Genomic DNA, 25,438 nt, shown 5'->3' on the forward strand with positions numbered 1-25,438 from the left:
TGCTGGTGATATTGCTCCACATTTGTGTCTCTGGAAATCCTTATCTCCTTTTTGTTTCTCTTCAATGACTATTTCTGGACTGAGGAACCAGATTCAGACTTCTGACATTTCACACTCCAACTTGTAGTGTGTTGTCTTCTCATTGGTTATTCAATCTTTTTCTCATGATCACCTCCCCCTTAGTGTTCCCCTCCAGAAGATCTCGTTTGCCTTCTGCCTAGTCATGCTTTTGATCACTGCTGATTCTTCTGCTTTTTAGGGGCAGTTTCCTACCCCCAAACAAAAGACATTGCCCTGAACCTCTGATTGCTCCTCTGCCCTCTTTGCTAAGACTGTTGGCATAATGAGGGTGACTTCTTATATCTCAAGTCTTCAGCTGGCGTTGCTGATAATTTTTATTTTAAATTTAAGCAGTAACTGGGATTGAACCAATTACCTGAAACATTTTGATTACTAGTCAGTGTACTACTCATAGAGCACAATTGCAGCCCCTGCTAATATAAGAAAGTAATTGTCTATTTTCATTTCCTGTTGTTGTTGTTGTGGTCTTCAGTCCTGAGACTGGTTTGATGCAGCTCTCCATGCCACTCTGTCCTGTGCAAGCCCCTTCATCTCCCAGTACCTACCGCAACCTACATCCTTCTGAATCTGCTTAGTGTATTCATCTCTTGGTCTCCCTCTACAATTTTTACCCTCCACGCTGCCCTCCAATACTAAATTGGTGAGCCCTTGATGCCTCAAAACATGTCCTACCAACCGATCCCTTCTTCTAATCAAGTTGTGCCACAAACTCCTCTTCTCCCCAATCCTATTCAATACTTCCTCATTAGTTACGTGATCTACCCATCTAATCTTCAGCATTCTTCTGTAGCACCATATTTGAAAAGCTTCCATTCTCTTCTTGTCCAAACTATTTATCGTCCATGTTTCACTTCCATACATGGCTACATTCCATACAAATACTTTCAGAAACGACTTCCTGACACTTACATCTATACTCGATGTTAACAAATTTTTCTTCTTCAGAAACGCTTTCCTTGCCATTGCCAGTCTACGTTTTATATCCTCTCTACTTCGACCATCATCAGTTATTTTGCTCCCCAAATAGCAGAACTCCTTTACTACATAAAAGTGTCTCATTTCCTAATCTAATTCTGGCAGCATCACCCGACTTAATTCGACTACATTCCATTACCCTCGTTTTGCTTTTGTTGATGTTCATCTTATATCCTCCTTTCAAGACACTATCCATTCTGTTCAACTGCTCTTCCAAGTCCTTTGCTGTCTCTGAGAGAATTACAATGTCATCGGCAAACCTCAAAGTTTTTATTTCTTCAGATTGAATAACATTGGGGATAGGCTACAACCCTGTCTCACTCCCTTCCCAACCACTGCTTGCCTTTCATGTCCCTCAACTCTTATAACTGCCATCTGGTTTCTGTACAAATTGTAAATAGCCTTTCGCTCCCTTTATTTTACGCCTGCCACCTTCAGAATTTGAGAGTACTCCAGTCAACATAGTCAAAAAGTTTCTCTAAGTCTACAAATGCTAGAAACGTAGGTTTGCCCTTCCTTAATCTAGCTTCTAAGATAAGTCGCAGGGTCAGTATTGCCTCACGCGTTCCAACATTTCTATGGAATCAAAACTGATCTTCCCCGAAGTCGGCTTCTACCAGTTTATCATTTCATCTGTAAAGAATTCACATTAGTATTTTGCAGCCGTGACTTATTAATCTGACTGTTCGGTAATTTTCACATCTGTCAACACCTGCTTTCTTTGGGATTGGAATTATTATATTCTTCTTGAAGTCTGAGGGTATTTCGCCTGTCTCATACATATTGCTCACCAGATGGTAGAGTTTTGTCAGGACTGGCTCTCCCAAGGCCGTCAGTAGTTCTAATGGAATGTTGTCTACTCCGGGGGCCTTGTTTCGACTCGGGTCTTTCAGTGCTCTGTCAAACTCTTCACACAGTATCGTATCTCCCATTTCATCCTCATCTACATCCTCTTCCATTTCCATAATATTGTCCTCAAGTACATCGCCTTTGTATAGACCCTCTATATACTCCTTCCACCTCTCTGCTTTCCCTTCTTTGCTTAGGACTGGGTTTCCATCTGAGCTCTTGATGTTCATGCAAGTGGTTCTCTTATCTCCAAAGGTCTCTCTAATTTTCCTGTAGGCAGTATCTATCTTACCCCTAGTGAGATAAGCCTCTACATCCATACATTTGCCCTCTAGCCATCCTTGCTTAGCCATTTTGCACTTCCTGTCGACCTCATTTTTGAGACGTCTGTATTCCTTTTTGCCTGCTTCATTTACTGCATTTTTATATTTTCTCCTTTCATCAATTAAATTTAATATATCTTCTGTTACCCAAGGATTTCTATTAGCCCTCATCTTTTTACCTACTTGATCCTCTGCTGCCTTCACTACTTCATCCCTCAAAGCTACCCATTCTTCTACTACTGTATTTCTTTCCCCCATTCCTGTCAATTGTTCCCTTATGCTCTGCCTGAAACTCTGTACAACCTCTGGTTTAGTCAGTTTATCCAGGTCCCATCTCCTTAAATTCCCACCTTTTTGCGGTTTCTTCAGTTTTAATCTACAGGTCATAACCAATAGATTGTGGTCAGAGTCCACATCTGCTCCTGGAAATGTCTTACCATTTAAAACCTGGTTCCGAAATCTCTGTCTTACCATTATATAATCTATCTGAAACCTGTCAGTATCTCCAGGGTTCTTCCATGTATACAGCCTTCTTTTATGATTCTTGAACCAAGTGTTAGCTATGATTAAGTTGTGCTCTGTGCAAAATTCTACCAGGCGGCTTCCTCTTTAATTTCTTAGCCCCAATCCATATTCACCTACTACGTTCCCTTCTCTCCCTTTTCCTACTACCGAATGCCAGTCACCCATGACTATTAAATTTTCGTCACCCTTCACTATCTGAGTAATTTCTTTTATTTCATCATACATTTCTTCAATTTCTTCGTCATCTGCAGAGCTAGTTGGCATATAAACTTGTACTACTGTAGTAGGCGTGGGCTTCGTATCTGTCTTGGCCACAATAATGCGTTCACTATGCTGTTTGTAGTAGCTTACCCGCATTCCTATTTATTATTCAACCTACTCCTGCATTACCCCTATTTGATTTTGTGTTTATAACCCTGTAGTCACCTGACCAGAAGTCTTGTTCCTCCTGCCACCGAACTTCACTAATTCCCACTATATCTAACTTTAACCTAGCCATTTCCCTTTTTAAATTTTCTAATCTACCTGCCCGATTGAGGGATCTGACATTCCATGCTCCCATCCATAGAACGCCAGTCTTCTTTCTCCTGAGTAGTCCCCGCCCGGAGATCCAAATAGGGGACTATTTTACCTCCAGAATATTTTACCCAAGAGGACGCCATCATCATTTAACCATACAGTAAAGCTGCATGTCCTCGGGAAAAATTACGGCCATAGTTTCCCCTTGTTTTCAGCCATTCGCAGTACCAGCACAGCAAGGTCGTTTTGGTTAGTGTTACAAGGCCAGATCATTCAATCACCCAGACTGTTGCAACTATTGAAAAGGCTGCTGCCCCTCTTCAGGAACCACACGTTTGTCTGGTCTCTCAACAGATACCCCTCCGTTGTGGTTGCACCTACGGTACGGCTATCTGTATCGTTGAGGCACGCAAGCCTCCCCACCAACGGCAAGGTCCATGGTTCATGGGAGGGGGGGGGGGGGGGGGTGCTTATTTTCAGTGACTTTAGTGTATTATCATTTCTGCCACAACTGGTTTCTGTGGACTCGGTATCAATTACATTGCTATTTTTTTCCTTGTCTAATAGTATTTCAAAGTGTTCTTTTTGAACTCTAGGAGTGCTTTTTAGTACGGTGCACAAGTTCAACTTTTTTAATACTATACTGGATGATTTCAATGCAGTATTTTTGTATGATCTAAACTGAACTTGGTCAGCAAATTTTACCTTCATCATTTAACCATTTTGGCAGATAAACCAATTACTGAATCACAGAAGGTAGTTTTCGGTCTTAAAACAAATTGTCAATGAGTCTTACATTGTCCTCTTCAATCTTCATAGGAAATTTTGCTGTGGAAAATCATCCAAAGCTGTATGTAAATCATTATAGATGCTTTCTATCAGTATTATCTGATAGAAAAATCAACATTTAAGTCTTCACGAACAGTACTTATCCTGTTAAGTCTGCATAACCATGTTAAAACTGTCTCCAGTTGCTTGATGAAATCAGAGATACATTATGCTAGTGGTTGGTAACGTATTAGATTGTGTGTTTCTTGATCCACTATTGTGGGACAAAATTCAATTAACTGTGGATGAAGCCTGACCAACAGGCATTACATGCATTGATAAAAAATGATAGTGCATGAAGAAGGGCTAGTTTCTATATCTCCCAATAAAATTTAAAAGGGACAGCTGATAGCTGAAATCTATTATTTACAAGTCAATATAACAGTCGCTGAGTGCAACAGCCTCCTGAATGGAAGTTAACCTGAAAATTCAAACCGTTATTCAACGCAATATTCACTAACCTGAAGTCCCTCGGACTGAACATCTTTTTGCATATAAAGCCACTCCTGCTGTCCTTGTGTTGGTTCTACAATAGAACAATGTTAGCTTGTATCAAGATGAATGTCGGATTTCAGCAACTTGCATGTGATGTTCTGACATGCACAACTATTATTGTTGTAATTCCATATATCCTTTTATTTTCTTGTGTAAATGTGAGAAGTTTATCTTTTATATTAATGTCCAAACTGTAGTATTTTATTTTGCTATTCGCTGTTTCATCTGTAACGATATTTATTCTGTTATTTTTTGGATAAATTTGATACAGAAAAGATGTATAGAACACATTTGGTAACACTGGAATAGGATGCATACTTGCAACTAGCAGTGCAAGTAATGTCTCACCAGAGGCATTCTGGTGCAAACTATGCTGTGTGTGCCGCATCCAAGTGAGATACAATCCCTCAGTCACAACTGGAGCCTTATCTTTCATGGAACGTGCTTTCTCTCCTGTGTGATTGTTAAAGCTTTGAACTAACATATTCCACAGAATGCTTAATATGCTCAAAGAGTGATACACTCTTCACACTACGGTCGCAGGTTCGAATCCTGCCTCGGGCATGGATGTGTGTGATGCCCTTAGGTTAGTTAGGTTTAAGTAGTTCTAAGTTCTAGGGGACTGATGACCTCGGAAGTTGAGTCCCATAGTGCTCAGAGCCATTTGAACTCTTCACACTAGTATGTGTATGTGTAATTTCATCTTCAAGTGTATGATTGAGGATAGTGTCCACACTGTTGCCTGCAGCCTCAGTTATTATTATATCAGCTTCTTTACCTAGACCAATCCTAACAGAGCCTAAATTGTGGGTTACATTGCTGAGCCTTTCACTTCCTAGTATAAAAATACTGGTTGCCTGGTAATAATTTCGCAGATAGTTCTCTACTAGTTCAGGTATTCCTCTACTGTGACTACTACCCAACAATAAGGTATGGTCCTCTTAAAACTTTTCTTCTTACATTTAGATTTCACCTTAAGCCCTGTACTGTTAGATTGATTCTGAACTTCCAGAGTTGCCTGAATATTTGTCCCCAGTCGCCAGAGCACTGAAGCTATCGGGGATAGACTGACACTGGATTCTCTTCAGAATAAGGAGCTGGATTGTAGCATGCCTCCCCACAGTGTTGCTCTGTCAGATCGTATTGGGCAAGACATGACATACGGTGAACATCACAGTGCCTTTGTGTTGAGGGCATGCACAGTTGGTGTGTCACTCAATGTGTAGAGGAACCCTTCAAAGCTGGTGATATGTATTCACACTCTGACAGGAGATGTGAGACACAGAGGCTGCTGGCAGGTCTCAGATGAGACAGGTTCTCTGCAGATTTACCCAACTTGCAACTGCTCTCTGTAGGATGGCTGCTAGTCTGACAGTAACCCTGTCGCAACTAGTGTTATGTATCTTGCATCATTAATATTGGCTAACCATATGTGCACAACATGTAGTCAGGAACATTAAACCGAGATCTTCCTTCAAATTGACTATTGTGAGCTCTTTACCCCATAACATACTGCCATTTGTAGTTTCATATTATCCTGCCACAGTTTACCCTACACAGTATCGCTATGACAAAATTCTTCTTCGTGGATCTCAGAAGTTCTTTAACTTCTGGGCATGAGCATGCTTTTCTGTGTACCTGTGTGTTGCTCAGTACTTATCCTATGAGAGAATGAAGTTTTCACTTTACATGTTGAAAAATTGGAAGAGAGATATTGGCCAGACTGAATCTATGAGGGTGGGTCTGACTTGTGCCTGGATAGCTCAGTTGGAAAGAGCACTTTCCATGAAAGATAAGGCTCCAGTTTTGAATGATGGTCGGGCACAGTTTTTTACTTTGTTAGGAAGTGTCAAAACTGTGTACGTGCTGGTGCAGAGTGAAATGTTCACTTTGCCTATTTGCTGTCCAGTTGCACTTCACCCAAATAAAAGTCTACATACAAGGTTTCGTTTTTGTTTTAATTATCAGAATACTATACATCGTGTATAAATTACTGTTCTCTTATTGCTGTGTTTTAGTAGTGGTGAATTGAAGCTGCAGTCTAAAACAGTGAGACTGGAGTTGCATCAAGCCCAGCATTGAAATTTCCTTTTATTTTCCAAAGTGTTTGGGAAAAAGACCAAAATGATTATTGTAAGTTGGGAGCTGTGTCCATATTCATTGTTGAATCTGAGTAAATGTTACAGCCCTAAGTACCTTACTGATAAAATGTTAGAAACTCATGTTATACATTTGAAGGAGGACGTTGTTGTACTAGGGTCTATTTTAAATTATTTTATTTACATCACTGGTTTCGGGCACCGCCCTTTCTCAAGTGCAACTGTAGTAACAGATGTTGATAAATTATCTTCATTGTAGCAAAAAGTGTATATAGTGTGATTTGCAGTAAACATTACAGGATTGTGACCATTGACGACCGTGCTGTGCACAAATATGTGTGGCACATGATTTTTTGATGAAACAAGGATAATAAATAATGTTCTCCTTCAAATTTATTGAGGCCGTGGGGGTCCACCTAGAAGAAATTAGTTTATGTTAAACGTTGCATTTACTGTGTAAGTGTAAGCTGTTTTCTGTATTTTCTCTGTTTCATCTGTACTGTGATTGTCATTGTCTGTTTTTGTTACCACAATTACACTTCTCTACTTTTTAGGAGTGTGTATGATTTCGTGTGCGCTTTTGTGTGATGCTGCTATTGGAAATGTTCAGGAGAAATCCATGAAACAGTACAAAGCAGCAAACAGTGAAGTTGTGCTGTATTCATACTCCATTGGATTCCTGTACCTACTGTCTGTTATGTTTTTCACTGGTGATTTACACCAAGGAATCAATTTTTGTTCCCAGGTAATATATTAAGACTGCTAAATATAATTTTTTATCTCTGTGTGTTTTAGGTTTTGAAATTTTCTCTTTTTTTTCCTTTTTACTAACCCTGGTCTTGCGCATTGTTTGATGTAATTTTCACTATTGCTTTACAGCTGGAATTGCATTGTTTCAATAAACAACTGTTCACAATAAAGTTTTTGTGAAATAATGTAATGTGTGCTCAATAACCTTTACCTGCTACTGATATTTATTCAGTAATGAGCACTTTGTTGGATGATTACTTAAAACATAACACGCTGAAACAGTTATAAGTACCAAAAGAAAATTTTCTGGAGAAAAGCATAAAATCATGAAACAGAGTTACTGGACAGACCTAACCTTCAGGAGAAATATCAGTACTGCTGAAACACGCATATCAAAGTACATGCACTACACTAGCTCTCGAAACTAATTGTTTCTAAGGAAGGAGAGTTTGCCTCATGTCTTCCCAACAGTGTTCCTCAGAGACAAAGGTGTCATCAGAGTGCCCCAAGGAAGTGTGATAGAACAGCTATTTTTTTTCTATATACATAAATGATCTTGTGGACAGGGTAAGCGACAGTCTGTAGCTGTCTGCTGATGGTGTTGTTGTGTATGGGAAGGTGTCATTATTGAGTGGCTGTAGGATAATACAAGATTACGTAGACAAAATTTGAAGTTGGTGTGGTAGCTAGCACTAAACGTAATAAAATGTTAAATAATTCACATGATTAGGAAAAGCAAAACCATTATTTTCGAGTACAGCATTAGTAGTGTGCTACTGACACAGTCATGTTGATTAAATATCTAGGTGTAATATTGCAAAATGGAATGAGCGTGGAAGGACTGTAGTAGGGAAGGTGAATGGTCAGCTTCAGTTTCTTGGGAGAATTTTAGGAAAGTGTGGTTCATCCGTAAAGGAGACCACATCAAGGACACTAATGTGATTTATTGCCAATTACTGTTCAAGTGTTTGGGATCTGCTCTAGGTAGGATTAAAGGAAGACATCGAAGCAATCCAGAGGCAGGCTGCTACAATTGTTACACCTGAGATGTCTTCTGTATGGTAAATAGCAATCTGTCTTGAAACTTCCTGGCGGATTAAAACTGTGCGCTGAACCGAGACTCGAACTCGGGACCTTTGCCTTTCGCGGGCAAGTGCTCTACCAACTGAGCTACCCAAGCACGACTCACACCCCGTCCTCACAGCTTTACTTCTGCCAGTACCTCGTCTCCTACCTTCCAAACTTTACAGAAGCTCTCCTGCGAACCTTGCAGAACTAGCACTACTGAAAGAAAGGATATTGTGAAGACATGGCTTAGCCACAGCCTGGGGGATGTTTTAATCTGCCAGGAAGTTTCATATCAGCGCACACTCCACTGCAGAGTGAAAATCTCATTGTGTTGTTCCTGGCATAATGAGTATCAATATCGTGATATTGGAGTAAGAGCTCAATGAGGGAGCTGGCTGTCAGACGTATACACTCAGATCATGGATGGATGAGTGTATCAAATCCAGATGTGGGGCTGCAGCCAGTGGAACGAAGGAACCTGGTATGTGTGTGCCAGAAGTATGCTGCAACAGCGCAGCAGACTGGATATCTGCAGAGAGGCCAAAGTCCTTAAAGAAGTAAATTCCAAGGACAGGTTTCTCAACATTCGCCACATGGAAGGTTCATGGAAACTGCAGGTTAGGGGTGAGCTGCAACTGCTGTGCCATGGGCTAGGATATCTGAATTATTAACCACAAAGTGTGTACCAGGCAAGGGCAGGATTTTCAACAGAGTGAGAGCTGGCAGGATAACGCTTGCATCCACACCAGTGTCAGTCATGAAGCACGTGATGGTTAGCCTGTCGAGCACATAGAGGCATCTAGTTGCAATATGATCATTGTACGATTACTGATTTTGGAGGTGTCACCCTGAAGAAGCAGCTTGGGTTGTGGTGCTTACCGTGGGCTCAAGCTGAGTATTCCATAACACACAGAGCACATCAGTTATGAGTGGCGTCCTCAAAATTTGTGTGGAATCAACACGGGGTAGGCTGGGTGGGGAGCTGGATGTGAAGTTCCGATGTCTGCTGCCGTGCTGCACTGGGGCCATAGAGAGTTGACGGTGGGGAGTGGAATGGAAGGTAGTGCAGCTGATCTGCCACTAGGTGGGTACGCAACTCAGTCACGTGATGCATGAGATCTCGTGCGACCTAGTCCAGGTGGGCAAGGAGGCGGGGCAGCCGTATCCACAGCCGGACTGCCAACATAGGTAGCAGAAACTGTTCTTGCAGAAGTGACAAGCTGGTGATGTTACCCGACTCAATATATACAATCCACATGACCAAGTCTGAGTTCCAACGGTTCTGTAGACAAAGATAAGAGCTGCAGCTGGATGTTGTATGGAAGTTTGATGATCCAAATGATCCACAAGACAGTGTCTGGCATGGTGTTAGGATCGACAAGGGCACCTAGGTAACACCAGAGTTTAGAGTGTGTCCTGTAATCGATTTGCTCCACGTGAATTACGGGATGAGTGCTTCCCCGGTGAGTGAGAAAGATGCTTGATGATGATGAGCCTCATGTTGAGTTGTCTGGGGGTGAGGGGTTGGGATCAGGATATCACTGATAAGTTACAGGTCGGCATGTATGAGTGTCCAATGAGGCATACAAAATGCGCATCATCACTTGTGATGCCACTAACGTAGAGAACAGTCCACTTCAGTGAACCATGTGAGAGGGCTATCATTGTTGAGGATAGGCAGCTTACTTGTTGAGGTAGGCAGCTTAGGGAAGTGGCCACAGGCCTGAGGCAGCACTGGAGCACAAAACTGTGTACTAAACAAGGGCAGTACGCTAGACGGAGTGACAGTGGTTTGCGACAATGGTATGATGCCTGGCACACAACAACAGCGTGATGGCCAACATCTTGTTGGTAGCAGTAGCGGGGGTAGGGACACTTCGCAACATAACACATCACGGCAGATGCAGGACTGAACGCAGATGGCGTGGGTGACATGACCAGAATGGTAGGAACGACCATGGTCATTATATCATGAAAGAGTCTGGAATGCTCAAACTTAGAGGATGTGGTGGCACTGCGCAACAGCTGAAACAATGATGCAGGTTGGGAGGGAGTAGATGCTCATGTGCTGCATAGTCTGATGCGGGGTCAAGAAGCCAGGGTCTTGTCTGACCACCACTCATTTGAGCTGAGCCACTACAGCTAGAAGTGTCCAAAATGGCTGTCTTTGATGGGATTGGGGGTGGGGGGTGGGGGGGGGTGGGGGGGAGACGTAGGTGGAACTCAGCACTCAGAGGTGTGAAGGCAAAGTGTGGGGTGGTGAGTGCAAAGTTGAAAGTGGTGTTTTACCTACTTGCAGAGACACACTGTACTGTACTCAAATGTAGAGATTGGTACACAACGTCTGATGTGTGATACCATGAGGAAGCACTGGTCATGGGAAACATTGTTCACAATAACCAGCGATGATCACTGAGGAAAGTCAATGTGATGCATAACTGCGCAATAATAGGGTCATCAAAAAATACTAGACACACACTATTAAATAATAAACACATTATTAATGGAGTGTTTTTACACAAAGATTGCATCGGATACAAAAAGACACACAACATGGTTGAACAAGAGCATACAGAGTGTAAGTCAAAGAAGTTAGTCCTCACAGAGGTGGTGGTTAACTCATAACGAATTGGCTGCCACCACAAGACCAAAGACTGAGTAAAGTGACTAGGTTCAATGGATGTAGGTTGCAGTAGTTACACAGAGATGGAGAGTAATGTTCCAGAATAGAATGGCATAGACTGCTGAATAAAACAAGTCTTCAAACCAAAGATCACAAAAACAACATTACAGACATTGAGTTTTGAACTAAAATTTAGCCACTTCATGTGAGTTCATTTCACTTGTAGAAGCCTCTTAACTGACCCTTAGGTAGGTCAAAAATTTCAGACGACTGAGTACCATCAAGTCAATAGCATACCTTTGCAGTCAGTATGAAGATGGTCATTCCACATTTGAAATGGATGGTGGTGCTTCCCACATGAAGGCTATATGTTCTAATCATGCAAGATGCACATAGATGTCAAGGTAGTGAAATAAAATGGATAAGAAAGTCGACAATGATTCAAAGTCACTCAGAACACTACTTGACAGAAATATCAAAGAGAAACAGTAACTGAAACTATATTTACATTTAAGTTTTCTCTCTTCAAATTTCAGATATATTTCCATTTTCTTTTCTAATTTCAGGTATGGCACTTCAATCTTGAAAGAACAGAAACTGTCTATATTTCCAAATTGCTGTTAACCAGATTATTCTTGCATCTGTCAATGAACAGATCTACAGCAGTTTTCCAGGATTCCATTTTCAAGACATCATCAGAATGTGCAAAGCAGAGTATCTCCACTTGCTTGAACACCATTTGCAATTTGTTTTCAGACAGTAATTATCTAGTAGGCTACATATTAAAATTACTTCTCGGGCTGTGTTTATCAAATTCTTATTAAATGTGGTAGGAAAGTCCCTAGTGGAAAACAAATAAATTAAAGATTTAGGGCAATAATTCACCAAATAGTTGAGGCACTCAGTTGCTGACATGCAAATAAACACGACAGAACTTTGTTACTTTTTGGACGAATCTTTCTTCAGAGCTACAGAGTACATTGAGGAGTTGTGTTGGGTGGATTGGGAGTGACAGGGAGGGAGAGAAAGAGAAAGAGTAACAGAGAGAGAGAGAGAGAGAGAGAAAGGGGAAATGGTAGCTGACAGCTGAGATGGAGAAACAGCAGGCATAGTCGAAAAAAGTAGGACCTTGTCAATGAATATTTAAAAAGGCATATGGATTAGGGAGAGAGAACTTTTTTTTTTTTTTTTGCGTGAGTGTGTGTGTTTTCTATCAAGGACTTCTGATAACAATGTGTATAAGCATATATAAGCTACTACAGGATATAAGCGATGAGCCGATATTCAACTGTTGAAGTGATTTGAGAATTTCTGCGTAAATTCTAGAACCATTCGGCCTTCTACCTTCTCGAACACAAGATATTTTAGATATGAGTGCGAGAAAGTGGAATCCTACCTAATGCGCATCACATGTTTGTGTGTACAGGTTGGAAATGAGCCGCGAGCAGAATGTAGATGCTGCGGTCGAACTGCACCGACAAGTACTTGTCGGTCGATCCGTGGATGTTTAGTGAAAGTGGACAGAAGGACCATGGAGTGTTTATGCTATTCTTTTCTAATCGTATTTTGATTATTGTTATAGTAACGTGAGCAGTTGAAAAAGAATCATTAAAAACTTTTGTCTTAACCTTGGTGAAGAGAAGACACGTATTCTGTTTCATGTTGAGAATGGACATGGTTTTTAAGCCAACTTTCTCCCATATGTAACTTATTTTGTTTCTAATGCTTGGAGACACAAGAGGCTTACGAAACAGTATTTATTCATGTGAAGTGTGGAATTTGTAAAATGTTAGAAGTTAAAATATACGTTGTTAATTGAAGCAAATGAAACTCGGTATGTCTACTTATTTTCATAAGTAGAAAGAGTCTTAAGAAATTCCTGTACCTAGTAGCATACTTCGGAGAAGAAATGAAAGAGAGTTTTCAGCAGCAGGCCAACCAGCAGGGAGGTTTGGCCGAACATCTTAAATAAGTCGTCTCGTAAAAGAAGTGGAGGTTTGCATATATACTTCAACACTTTAATAAGTCGTCCAAACCGTTAAACTGTAAAGTTCGGAAATTAAGTCACAGTACTGTTGCATTGTATGACAAACTTGGCCCCAAATGATCTGTCAGAGTAAAGAGAGCTCCTGCTCCATAGCTGACTACAAACAATGCCAGACAGTGAATGAATGTGATTCTGCACATAGTAAAATACAACACCTGCACTGTATGAAGAATACAGGAAGATGCAAAACAAAGAGAAGCAAAATGCGCACAATGCCAAAATCAGGGATGCCTGCTCTGTTTTATGCAGCGTGTCGAATTCTGCAGCACTATGGAAAAAACTGCAGCTTCAGCATAGGAAAGACAAAATCTGCAGAGGAATTGAATATTTTTTCTCACAGTCAGTTATCAAGTTGTGACAAATTACTAGCAAGAAGATAGCACCTTCTCAACAGGCTTGCTTTTCTTAAAACACGTTTCTGCACACACAGTACAAAAAGCAATCATGAGAATCTCTTCTCTCATACATTTCCTCACTATTGGTACATATCCTACAGTGTGGAAGCAAAACTTAATTGAACCACTACCCAAGAATGATAACCAAAAATCGCCAGATGACTAAAGACCAAAGATCATATTATAGTAAATACAGCCTCGAAATACATTCATTATTCACAATCAGATAAAAGATTACCTCAAAACTTACACCATCCATGACAAATATCAATAAGGCTTCCAAAACACCAAAGTATAGCAACTGCATTAACTGAAGTGACAAACAACATCAAACATTCCATGGAAAGATGCAAAGCGACCATTTTAACATTGCTCGATTTCAGCAAGGCTTTTGATACAGCTGATTCTGACATATTACTTGTTAAAATGAAACAGCTAAATTTCTCAACAGTGAAATAGTATGGTTCAACCGCTACCTCAAAAATAAATGTCATTGAGTCATCTCCATCATGGAAAATGTGCTTTATGGAATGCCTCAGAGTTCCATCCTTGCTCTGAAGATGTCCAGGCAGTTCTGGATTCTGGATGAAATGTTAGGAAGAACAGAAGAGTTTTGTGGACCATGACCTTATACCCCAAAAGGTTTACCAGCAGCAATGTCATCTGGTCATAAAAGCTCCAGTCTGTCATTCAGCTGTTTGATCACAATAGTCCTTCCTGTGCTGTTAGGCTGGTTGCAACCAGGTGGGCAGCATGAGTTCACACACACACACACACACACACACACACACACACACACACACACACACACAGAGAGAGAGAGAGAGAGAGAGAGAGAGAGAGAGAGACTGTTTACTTCATTGCTTTTTTATCTCTCCTCACATATCAAATCTTATCATCATTGCACAACTACAGAAGCAGATTGGCTACATCCAGCACCTTGGCTTTACCTTTGCACAACACCAAATCTTTCTCCATCTCCTTGTCCATTTCAGCCACAGGGCTATGGAACAACTTACTCTGTGACCTGTCTCTTATTGAAAACCACTATATAATGTGCCATAAATTAAAGCTTTATCTTTTATCGTCACCATGCTCCTTCCCTCTCTACGCTTTTCTCAATCTTTTTATTTCAGTTTTCTTCTTCTTGGCCCATCTGCCAATCTCATCCTATTATTTCTTGCTCTTCCTCTGACCAGCCAACCTGTTCTCCACACTGATTCCTTCTGTACTGTTGTCAAATATTCCTGTTAGGCGTGACAACTACACATTTAATAAAAACATATTGAGGAAACTGTTTAAAGTTAAAGAGATTGATATTTCTTAAATTCCAGACACTCATTACTATCACTGTACAAGTTGTCCTCACAAACAATGGTGTCAGAATTAATTATGATGAAACTCAACTTCTCCGCACTAGCGTCACCTTCCTTGGTCATGAAGTTACCACCGAGGGCATTCACTCGACTTCTGATCATGTTGCCTTCATCTCCAGCCTGCTGTTACCTGAAACCTATTGTGATCTTCCCAGGTTCCTGGGTGTTATACCCCACTCTGCCTCACATCAAGCCGTCTCACAGACACCTTAGCAGGCACGGATACTATTGAGTAGAGTGAACTGGTCTGAAGCTGTGTTTTAAGCTTTTGAAAATCTCAAGGTTGCTCTACAATGTGGTCTCACTCACCTACCCCATCGCCGAAGTACACATCTCTGTTATCACAGACATTAGTGACTCCTCTATCAGCACCATGCTTCAGCAACATACAGGTGACATCTTAACAGCCTCTCCACTTCTTCTCTAACAAATTGTCCTCCTCCCAGCACAGATGGTCTGATTTTGACACACAGTTATATACCATTTACGAGGCAGTGAGATACTTCTGACAAGATATTGAAGGTCATGAGTTTACCCTCTTTATGGACTACTGCCCCCTTGTGTATGCACCACTTAACTCTGTTACCGACCTTCCCCCTTGTTGTTTTTGACATATGGACCTCATTTCTCAGTACACTACAGATGTCTGTTATATCAAAGGTGTTGTCAATGTCATCCCGGCCTACATGTCAAGAATTAACTCCCTTACTTCACTCCTTGATTTGGACAAGCTGGCTCACTTGCAATAACAAGACTCCAATATACAAAATGTGTTACAAGACTCATCTACACCCCTTGTAGTGGAATCCTGACTCCTACTTGGGTCAACCCCTCCAGTGTTGTGTGACATTTCTACCGGCACAACATGTCCCATAGCTTCTTCTTCCCGGCGATGCAGTCTTCCATGCTATTCATGACCTGGGCCATCCGGGCATCAAAGCCACCTCTTGTTTGCATGCCAAGCGCTTTGTTTGGCTGAACATCAAAAGTGACTGCCACGCCTGGGCATACGCGTACATTCCCTGCCAATGTAATAAGGTCGGTCAACACTCCTCTTGGATGTTTTGACATCCCAAGAGGACATTTTCACCACGTATGTCTTGATCTGGTTGGTCCTCTATCTCCCTTGAAAGGTTACAGATTAAGCTCTGCAATCTATGCAGTGTTGCCAAGTTCCATATTACTGCGTACCATCCTCAAAGCACCAGACTCATGGAATGCTGGCATCTCACTCTGAAAGCAGCTCTCATGTGTATGACTGTGAGTGTGCGGAAGCATTGCCGTGGTTCCTCCAAGGCATATGTTCCACATTCAAAGAGGATCTTCAATCATCTATAGCTGAGGTACGGTACAGCGAACCTTGGGTCCTTCCTGCAGAGTATGTCGAGGACTCCGACCCTCTTCCCCCCTTCACCCTACCCACATTAGTCAAGCACATCTGCTCACACATCTCACGCATTCATGTATCCCCTCCTCACATCCGTGTGTCTTCATGCACAGCGACCCCGCCACCTGTGACTACGTCGTGCTTCATGGTGACTCACTTTGCACAGTTTTGCAGCCCCCTTATTTGGGCCCTTACAAGGCACTGTCATGCTCTAGTAACACCTTTGTTATTTTCCTCAACAGGAGGCCACAAACTGTATCCTTGCAAAGGTTAAAACTGGCCTGGAAAATTGAAGACACCATGACTCGGAGACCCATCACCCAGTCAACCTACAGCAGATGAGTGTTACAACTCATTGTTAGATCAGCTTGCATCATCTTTGAACCCCCTCCCTCTCAGTGCTACTGTAATTCCCCCAGTGTTGTATTCAGAACAAGTGATTCTTGTGTGCTCATTCAGACTACTCATCTCTCACCAGCACTGCCGAGTGTCACAATGATCTCCTTTGACATCTCTCCTTTCACCTTTGAAGATCCTTCAATCCAGATCTGTGACAATACCCTGTACCTTCGCCATCCCCCTCCTTACTCCTTTGACTACCCCCAACACTGCCTACATGACCCTTCTCAAACATTGCCTTTTACTTCTCCTCAGACAAGGCCAACATTACTGCCTCCATTGACTCCTCTGGGAGGCTTGTCATTATCATCCCTCGTCTGCCCACATCCTCAACCTACTCACCCTCCCCTCACATTCCTTAATCATGTGCAGGTCGTCCCCTCCAGCTCCCTTTTTGGCACCAAGATTACTTGCTTTCCTCACCACCTCCTTTCTCACCGAGCAACAGTCAATCCTCGCCTGCCCCCACGGCAGCTGCAACATAGCTGGTGACAATGTCTCTCATCATATTGGGAGCTCCTCTGTCGACCACACCTCTCTGAGGACTAACTTCTTTGACTTACATACAGTGTGCTCTTGTTCATCCATGTTGAGTGTTGTTTTTGTATCCCTTGTGATCTTTGTGTAAAAAGGCTTCATTAATAAAGTGTTTATTATTTAGTAGTGTTCACTTCTGACTGCGCCATAGTATTGGAATACCACAGTCCTCTTCCACGCCACCACTTCCCTCCGTTATCAAATTAAATATTTATTGATGCCTCAAGATGTGTCCTACAATCTATCCTCTCTTACACCAAGATGTACCGTTGTTTTATTCTCCCTGATTTGATACAGTGCCTGTTTGTTAAGTACCCAACCCACCCATCTAATGTTCATCATTCTTCTCAGTGCCACATTTCAAAAGTGTCTATTGTTGCCATATTGTTGATTATGCACAAATCAGTTCCATAACTTAAATCTATCCATTTAATATATTCTCTTTTTCAGAAAAGCATTTCTTGCTATTACCATTCTAAAATTTATATTGTTTGCTTGTGCCATTGTCAGTTGGTTTGCTGCCCTTATAGAAAAACTTGTCTACTGCTTTTACCATTTCATTTCATAATCTAGCTCCTGCAGCAGCACCTGAATTTGATTGGACTTTACACCAGTACCCTGATTTCCCTGTAATTGGTATTCATCTTTAATCTTTTTTCAAGAGACTATCCATAGTTCAAAAGATCTTCCAAAGTGTTCCCTTCAGTCTTTTCTGTTTGCTGCTTCCCGCATTCTCTAGATCAACGAAACAATCAGAAAAGTTCTGAAAGCTAGAGATTGAAACTGTTGTTTCATGTGTACTCTGTGTGAGAAATACTATTAACAATTGATCTAAAATTATCTATGCAGGGTGTAAAAAAAGGTCACAGCCCAAATTTCAGAACTCATTCTCCATACAAATGGAAGAAGAAAATATTTACTTGGAGATGAGTCAAGAAACATTTCATTTCTTAGAGAATACTCGACCAAGTATTTTAGAAGATGTGTCTTTATCCATGTAGTGAAACATACTTCCAGCATGATGGAGCTGCTCCTCATTTCAGTGTTAATGCGCATTGCCTTCTAGATAATAGATTCCATGACAGATGGAGAGGAAGACATGGATCAGTTAACTGGCCTTTACATTTTACATTTTCCTAAACTAAATCTACTAGACTTTTATTTGGAGGAGGCGGGGGGAGGAGGGGCGGCGGTCACTTGAGGGCTCTTGTGTATTAAACCCCGGTGCAAGACCCAAAAAGTCTTCATGGCCATATTGTGAAGGCATATACAGTACTCCAGGGATATATCAGCGTATCCTGGATTCAGCCTCATGGGAGGCTGTCGCTTGTATAAATGTAAGTAGAGGGTATTCTGAGTGTTTAATTTGAGAATGTGTTTCATGTAATGTGCTGCTACGTTCTGTTCTTGTGTCTGTTTCTTTAATTCATGTGCTATGAAGAGTTGTAGAGAATTAATTCTAAAGTGGAAATAAAACATTTGCAGATGCATGCTCCTGCAATATATTTTCTCCTTTTACCTTGAAGGATATCCCTGAAAGTGGTGCCTTATTGTTTTGTTACACCTTGTATATTGCCACAAATATTGTCTCTGTAAAAGTATTGAAATAAATTATTTTCTTTTTTTCTGTTCTTTTTTTAATTCAGTTTTAGAATTTAGTTATAAGGGATACTATGATATTTATGAATCTCAGTTACCTCAAAAAGATCATCCCAGTGAATTGGATATGCAGTTACTGTACAGAAAACATTGATGTTGTGTCTGCAGCACCCCTTGGAGACATATGGCTACGCATTGCTATTCTCAGTATCTGGTTACCTTGGAATCCAAATTGTACTGACACTCGTACGCACAAGTGGGGCCTTTGCCGCTGCTACCGTCACCACATGTCGCAAGGCTGTGTCCATTATCATCTCCTTCATGTTCTTTGACAAGCCATTCACATTCCAGTAAGTACACAATGTACATAAATTTTGAGAATTCATTGATTACTCTATATAGCACTATTTTGTGGCAGATATTTGATTTTGCCTTTTTATTCTTTAGATTATATTTTAATTATTATAGATATATAGTATATAATTTTATAGAATTGTTACAGATGATTGTAATATAATTTCATATTCTACAAGGGAGAAGTTCGTTAATGTGTGAGATACTAAGTTGCACTGTGATGTTAAACTGTAGCTTCCCCTATAACTTTCTGGATGAGTCAGTTCAAAAGTCAGAAGAAGAGGAGGACATGGCAACTCCAATAGTATGCTGCTTAGTAAAGCACTGTGATGTTATAGCCAGCCTAATGACAGCTTTACTTTATGTAAAGGAACAAATGCATGTGCAGCATGACCAGGCATGTCACTTGTGCTATCAATGCACTACGGTATTCAGTCAGCTGAAGAATCTTCGTGAAACCTGAGAATTGCCACAGAGTACTGAATGTCAGAAGTATTGAAAGATACATGTTTTTACTAGAGTGGTGAACTTATAACAAGATGGGAGGCGTGGTGTCAATGCCAGTAGACAATCGGAAGAGGCAGTGTACTGTGTGACAAAACAAGCAATAGCTTCTGTCTGGCACATCCGTTCATAGTATGTGTTGAAACATTTAACATTGATTTCATGTTAGTGTATGCATGGAAATGGCTATTTCACTATAGTAGTATTGAGTAATGATAGCACCAAACATATGCTAAGAACTGATAACAGTAGTGTTCTAGTGTATATAAGTGTTGTGAGTAAGAAGCTGAAACGATGTTGACTAACAACCGAGATACAATCATACTGATTTCTTTTACTTAATATAACCTGCTTTGTTATACTGGGAAGTGAGTTCCAGCAGAAACAATAGTGAGACTGAACATGCCTCAAGAAAGCTAGACAGAACCTTGACTGTTCTTAGTTTACTTAAATAAGATAGGATCAGCAGAACTATCAGATTGTTCATTGATTATGCTGCTGTCTACAGGAAAGGAAAAGCAGCAATAGTTAAGACAAAATTTCAACTTGGTGTAATGAAAGGAAGCTCTCTTTAAATGTGGATATATGCAATCTAATGCCTACAATGCGGAGAAAGAACCCAATAATATCCCGTGGCAACCCATGGGGCTACTACCCACTTTGGCAGGCATCTGATACCACTGATACTGCTGCTGCCAAACTGACACAGTCGTGACTCATATGCTTTTCTGCTGCAGCAGAGTTCGGCTGCCAGAGTGAGCAGTGCTCACTTTGTGATGGTATGGCGTACTGTACCCTCTGACAGAAAAAAATTAAAACAGTGGATTTTGAGTTGTGGTATGATAGAACTTTTGCTGCAGTTGAAGCAATGTAAAACAAATGTTGTATTTACACTTTTACATTTTTAAAATGCACAGGAAGTGTTAAAATAACATATTAAGAAGTCTAAATTTCAAAAATATCCCCTGGATGGTCACAGTACTGGAACTCCCTTTTTTTCCTGAGCACAGAGAGAGTATCAGATAACTTTTGTCACACTATTATTTATGTTCCCTGTTACAATGTATCTGATTACAAGATCAGTCATGAACACCTAAACCACATCAGACTCTTTAAATATGTGGGAGTAATACTAAGAAGTGATACAAAATGTAGCAGACATGTGGAATCAGTAATAGGTAATACAAAGAGAAGAAGTGTTATAGATTATTGGAAGGATTAAGGGTTAGTTCATTGTGACCAACTGCACCACCATTTGGAATTATTTTTAAATAGGCATGACACAAATGTCAACAGAATTCAGGTAATGATGCTAGGATTGTAACAGGTCAGAGCAGCCTCTACAAAAATGTAATAGAGATGCTCAGGGAACTGAAAAGGTAATGTAAGAAGACTGTGACACTTTTTCTCGAAATTTGTTGGCTAAATTTATAACCAGTTATCTAACGAAGACAGTGCAACATTTAAACTTCTACCTTTGTGTATCTTCTACAGAGGTCAGGAGATTAAGATGAGAGAGATTAGTGCATGTACAGAGGCATTTCTGTCTAAGACTGGCTTGATGCATCTCCCCCACCAATCTATCCTGTGCAGGCCTCTTTGTCTCTGCATAACTGTACTGCAATCTACATCCATCTGAACCTGCTTACTGTAGTCAAGTCTTTGTCTCTCTATACAATTCCTGCATCCCCCTCCACCCCTCCCCTCCACCACCACCACACACACACACACACACACACACACACACACACACACACAAATACAAGCATTCCTCAGTTACCAAACTGAAGATTTCTTGATCCCTTCTTTTAGTCAAGTGGTGTGATAAATTTCTTTGATTCTACCCATCTTTTGTAGCACAAATATTTTCAGAAAATGCTTCCTAACACTTAAATTGCAGAATATAAAAATGTTGTCTCATTTTCAGAAAATGCTTTTCTTACTGTTGTAAGTCTACATTTTATATCCTCTGTGGTTCAGCTATTCTAGTTCTCTTTCCTGTTGTCGTATAGCAAAACTCAACTACTTTCAGTTTATTATTTCCTAATCTAATTCCCTCAGTGCAGGCTTTATATAATTTGGCTGCTCTCTGTTACCCCTTGTTGTACTATTGTTGTTTCTATTTTATAACATATTTTCAAGACATATATGTCCTGTTCCACTGATCTTCCAAGTACATTGATGCATCTGACAGAATTACGAAGTCATTGGCAAACCTTAAAGTCTTTATTTTATTTCACTCAACTTTAATTCCCTTTCCTAATTTCTCTTTGCCTTTCTTTACTGCAGTCCTGTCTTGCTCCTTTCTCAATTGTTGCCTACTTTCCATGTCCTTTAACTCTTAAGAGAGACATATACACAGTCACTTCTCTCTTGCTCAATTAGAGTATGGAATATAGCAGAAAATTTCCAATATTAGTACAAAGTACCCTTCACCGTGGAGTATGCTTTGGCTTGCAGGGTATATACATAAAAAAGTGTAGGTAGAATGTGTCACACACCCACCTTCTTATCTGCTCACCACTCTAGGTGTGGTCCAACCATACAGCGACACACTATTTTGTCCTAACTTGCTTGCTGAACAGGCCCATGGCCTTGCCATGATGGTAACACCGGTTTCCATCAGATCACCAAAGTTAAACACTGTCGAGCTTGGCTAGCATTTGGATTGCTATACACATAACTAGGTCTACTTTGAGTCTTCTGTTCAATTCCACAATGCCACGTCTTGTATGCGATAACATCTCTATCGGCGAAGGATTCCAGTCCAGGAAGGGAAGCGTTTTCACAACGCACAATGGCTAGGGTAAACCAACCACTATGAGAATTTCCAGTAGCGACATCTAGAGTAAAATTAACTCTGCAGCCACGGAAGAATATAGGTCCATTTAATATGCTGAGACCTTTTGTGGGCAAGTACACACATAACATACGAAATTCAGCTGATTTTATCAATAGACTGGGAGCTCTTCGTCTTAGCAGTGTAGACCTCCTAGTAAGTTTTGATGTGGTCTCACTTTTTACAAAATTTCCTCTTTCAGATTCTTTGACATTGATTGGTAACATGTTTCCTGTTGATATCACTGCTTTGTTTAGGCACACTCTTTCCTCAAGTTATTTTATGTTTAATCAATAATACTTTGAACAAATATGGTGTCGCCATGGGTAGCCCCCTGTCTCCCTTGGTGGTCAACCTTTTTATGGAAGATTTTGAGGAGAGAGTGCTTGAATCAGCTGCCCTGAAACCAACAGTTTTTTGGAGGTATGTGGACGATACTTTCGTGGTATGGCCTCATGGAGAAGACAAATTAATGGAGTTTCTACATCACCTCAACTCCATTCATAGCAACATCCAGTTTACCATGGAAATAGAGAAAGATGGTTTTCTGCCTTTCTTGGATGTCCTGGTTCGAAGGAAGAATGATGGTTCTCTAGGGCATTCAGTTTATCGGGAGCCCACTCATGCTGATCTGTACCTGCAAGCATCGAGTTGCCATCACCCATCGCAAACCATGAGTGTGCTTAAAACACTTGTTCATAGAGCTCATACTGTCTCAGATCGAGAAGCTCATACTGTCTCAGATCTAGATAGCTTACCTCAAGAACTCGCCCATCTAAAGACAATATTCAGTGAAAATGGGTATTCTATCCGGCAGGTTAACAGGGCACTAACAGTTAAAACTAAGAAGCAGGAAGTGGATAAAGAGGAGAACATGCTGGAACAATCTTTAGCTTTTCTTCCTTTCGTTGGCAACACTTCGTTTAAAATAGCAAGAATCCTCCGAAAATTTCAGGTAAAAGTGGTTTTCCACCCACCATTGAAGATTGCAGATGTTGTGGGATCAGTAAAGGAAAAACTGTTACTACAAAAGGCCGGAATTTACGAGATACCATGCCAGTGTGGTATGGCTTATATAGGTCAAACCACACACACCATGAAAGAATGCTGCACTGAACATCATCATTACTCCCGCCTTTTGCGGCCAAGCAAGCCCACTATTGCTGAACATTGTATTTCTACTGTACATTCAATGGAGTATGAGAAATCAATGATTTTGTCCACAGCAACATCTTTCTGGGACTCCGTTATTAAAGAACCCATAGAAGTACGTCTGGCGTATAATCTGTTGAACCGTGACAGCGGCTACCAGCTTGACAGTGCATGGAATCCCATCATCTCCGTGATTTGCTCAAATCGAAGACGACAGAGTGCGCCGAAGGGCGTGGCAAACAGCTATGCAGAGGGCAACCGACTTCTGCCATTCCACTAGGGAGGGCGCTGCTGGCGTGCAGTGTGGTCTGTCTATCAAGTTTTCGACGCATGCGCAGAATAGTTACAGTGCGCTATATATTGCGGAACGAAGGACATTTTTGCCAGTCTATGACAGCTCACTTGAAGATGACTGGCAGGTGCCCAGTTGAAATATCGTGCGAGGTATTGAACGATGACTGGCTGCAAGTCCAAAATTTGTTTGAACAGTCAATTTACCGAATTTTAAAATTCAAAATAATGAACAGTTTTAAACACCTCATACCATGACAAATGTTTTTATTTTCAAGTGGGTGTATGCTCATAAACTGAAGGCTGAGTTGTTTCATAAAATGGGAGTGGATGAAACCCATCGGCTTTCTCATAGTAACTAATTACCCAGCTGGCATGTGTATGATCAATTATAATGCCAAAGCGGCTACAGAAAGTACCATAATGTTGCAGGAGCAATGGACAAGAATAACTGCTGGCCTGTAAATGAAGGTCTTCCTGCCGGGGAGAGTGGCAGAGGACACTCCTGTACTACACAGACATAATAATAGCTTCAAACAAGCGACTTCCCTCATGTTTCCAGTCAGTAATGGTAATGTATTGGTAGTACATTTGGTAAAGGGATTAGTAAGGTGGTGGTTTTTAAGGTCTTTGTCACAAATTATCCTCCATTTCAGTTACATAGCGGTATTCTTGAATTTTAATTGGGTTTGTCTGTAGGTTTGAAACAATAATCCTGAGAAAGAAGGAAACTATCTGGTTTTGGAAAATAGCAACACTTGCTCTTGTAAACATCATATACTAAGCAGCGCTTATGGCATATAGATCACAGTGCGCCACATTTAGTAGGCTGTGTTTTATTTTTGGACCAGAAGGCAGCAGTAGATCTGCTCTCTATTTTAAGTGGCATTCAAATGAATGTGGTGAGCCTTTTAATATTTTGTGATTTGTCCAACTCGTTTCCAAAACTTTTTGGGAGATGTTCTTAACGTGTTAACAGGGTGACTGGTGCACCCATGTTGTTTGTAAGTAGTAATCTGGTCACGTATCCCTGTGCCATTCATTTAGCTACTCTGTCATTTTCCTTCTGTTTTCATCCCAGGTATAGCAACTTTCACTATTTCTCCTTTGTTTTACAGCATTTGATGTTGGGTGATTGTGTGGATCACCGCGAGTAAGTAGGAGTTGGTGAGTGAGTGAATTAGTGGGGAAGTGTGCAGTTTTTACTCTTTTACCCATACTCGTCTCTTTTAATATTTGCAAGGGCACTGATAATCTCACTGTTGAGCACATGTAAACTGCAAAAACGTCATCAACAACAACAACATCATATGCTCAGCGGTGCAGTTGCTTTTAGAAAACACAAAATGTCATTAAAAGTTATCTAATAACATTAACATTTTTTACACGCTTTAACAATTTCTCTTGATATTAAGCAAGCATG

General features: G+C 40.8%; 1 protein-coding gene and 1 non-coding gene across 2 annotated transcripts in view; one reads left to right on the top strand and one right to left on the bottom strand.

Annotated features, from left to right (window-relative positions):
- The window catches only part of LOC124788253 (adenosine 3'-phospho 5'-phosphosulfate transporter 2), a 35,100-nt gene extending 10,523 nt beyond the window's left edge, over window positions 1–24,577 (top strand). Inside the window, exons 4-6 of the mRNA XM_047255450.1 lie at window positions 7,249–7,439; window positions 19,044–19,225; window positions 24,448–24,577. Of these exons, the coding sequence (XP_047111406.1) occupies window positions 7,249–7,439; window positions 19,044–19,225; window positions 24,448–24,466 (392 nt within the window). The 3' untranslated portion in view covers window positions 24,467–24,577. The remainder of the gene's footprint in view (window positions 1–7,248; window positions 7,440–19,043; window positions 19,226–24,447) is intronic.
- Trnas-cga lies at window positions 8,550–8,624 on the bottom strand. The gene has a single exon. It is a non-coding gene; the product is annotated as a tRNA-Ser (tRNA).
- Window positions 24,578–25,438: the final 861 nt, after the last annotated feature.

Source organism: Schistocerca piceifrons, chromosome 3, assembly GCF_021461385.2.
Source record: "Schistocerca piceifrons isolate TAMUIC-IGC-003096 chromosome 3, iqSchPice1.1, whole genome shotgun sequence".
Classification (NCBI taxonomy): Eukaryota; Metazoa; Arthropoda; class Insecta; order Orthoptera; family Acrididae; genus Schistocerca; species Schistocerca piceifrons.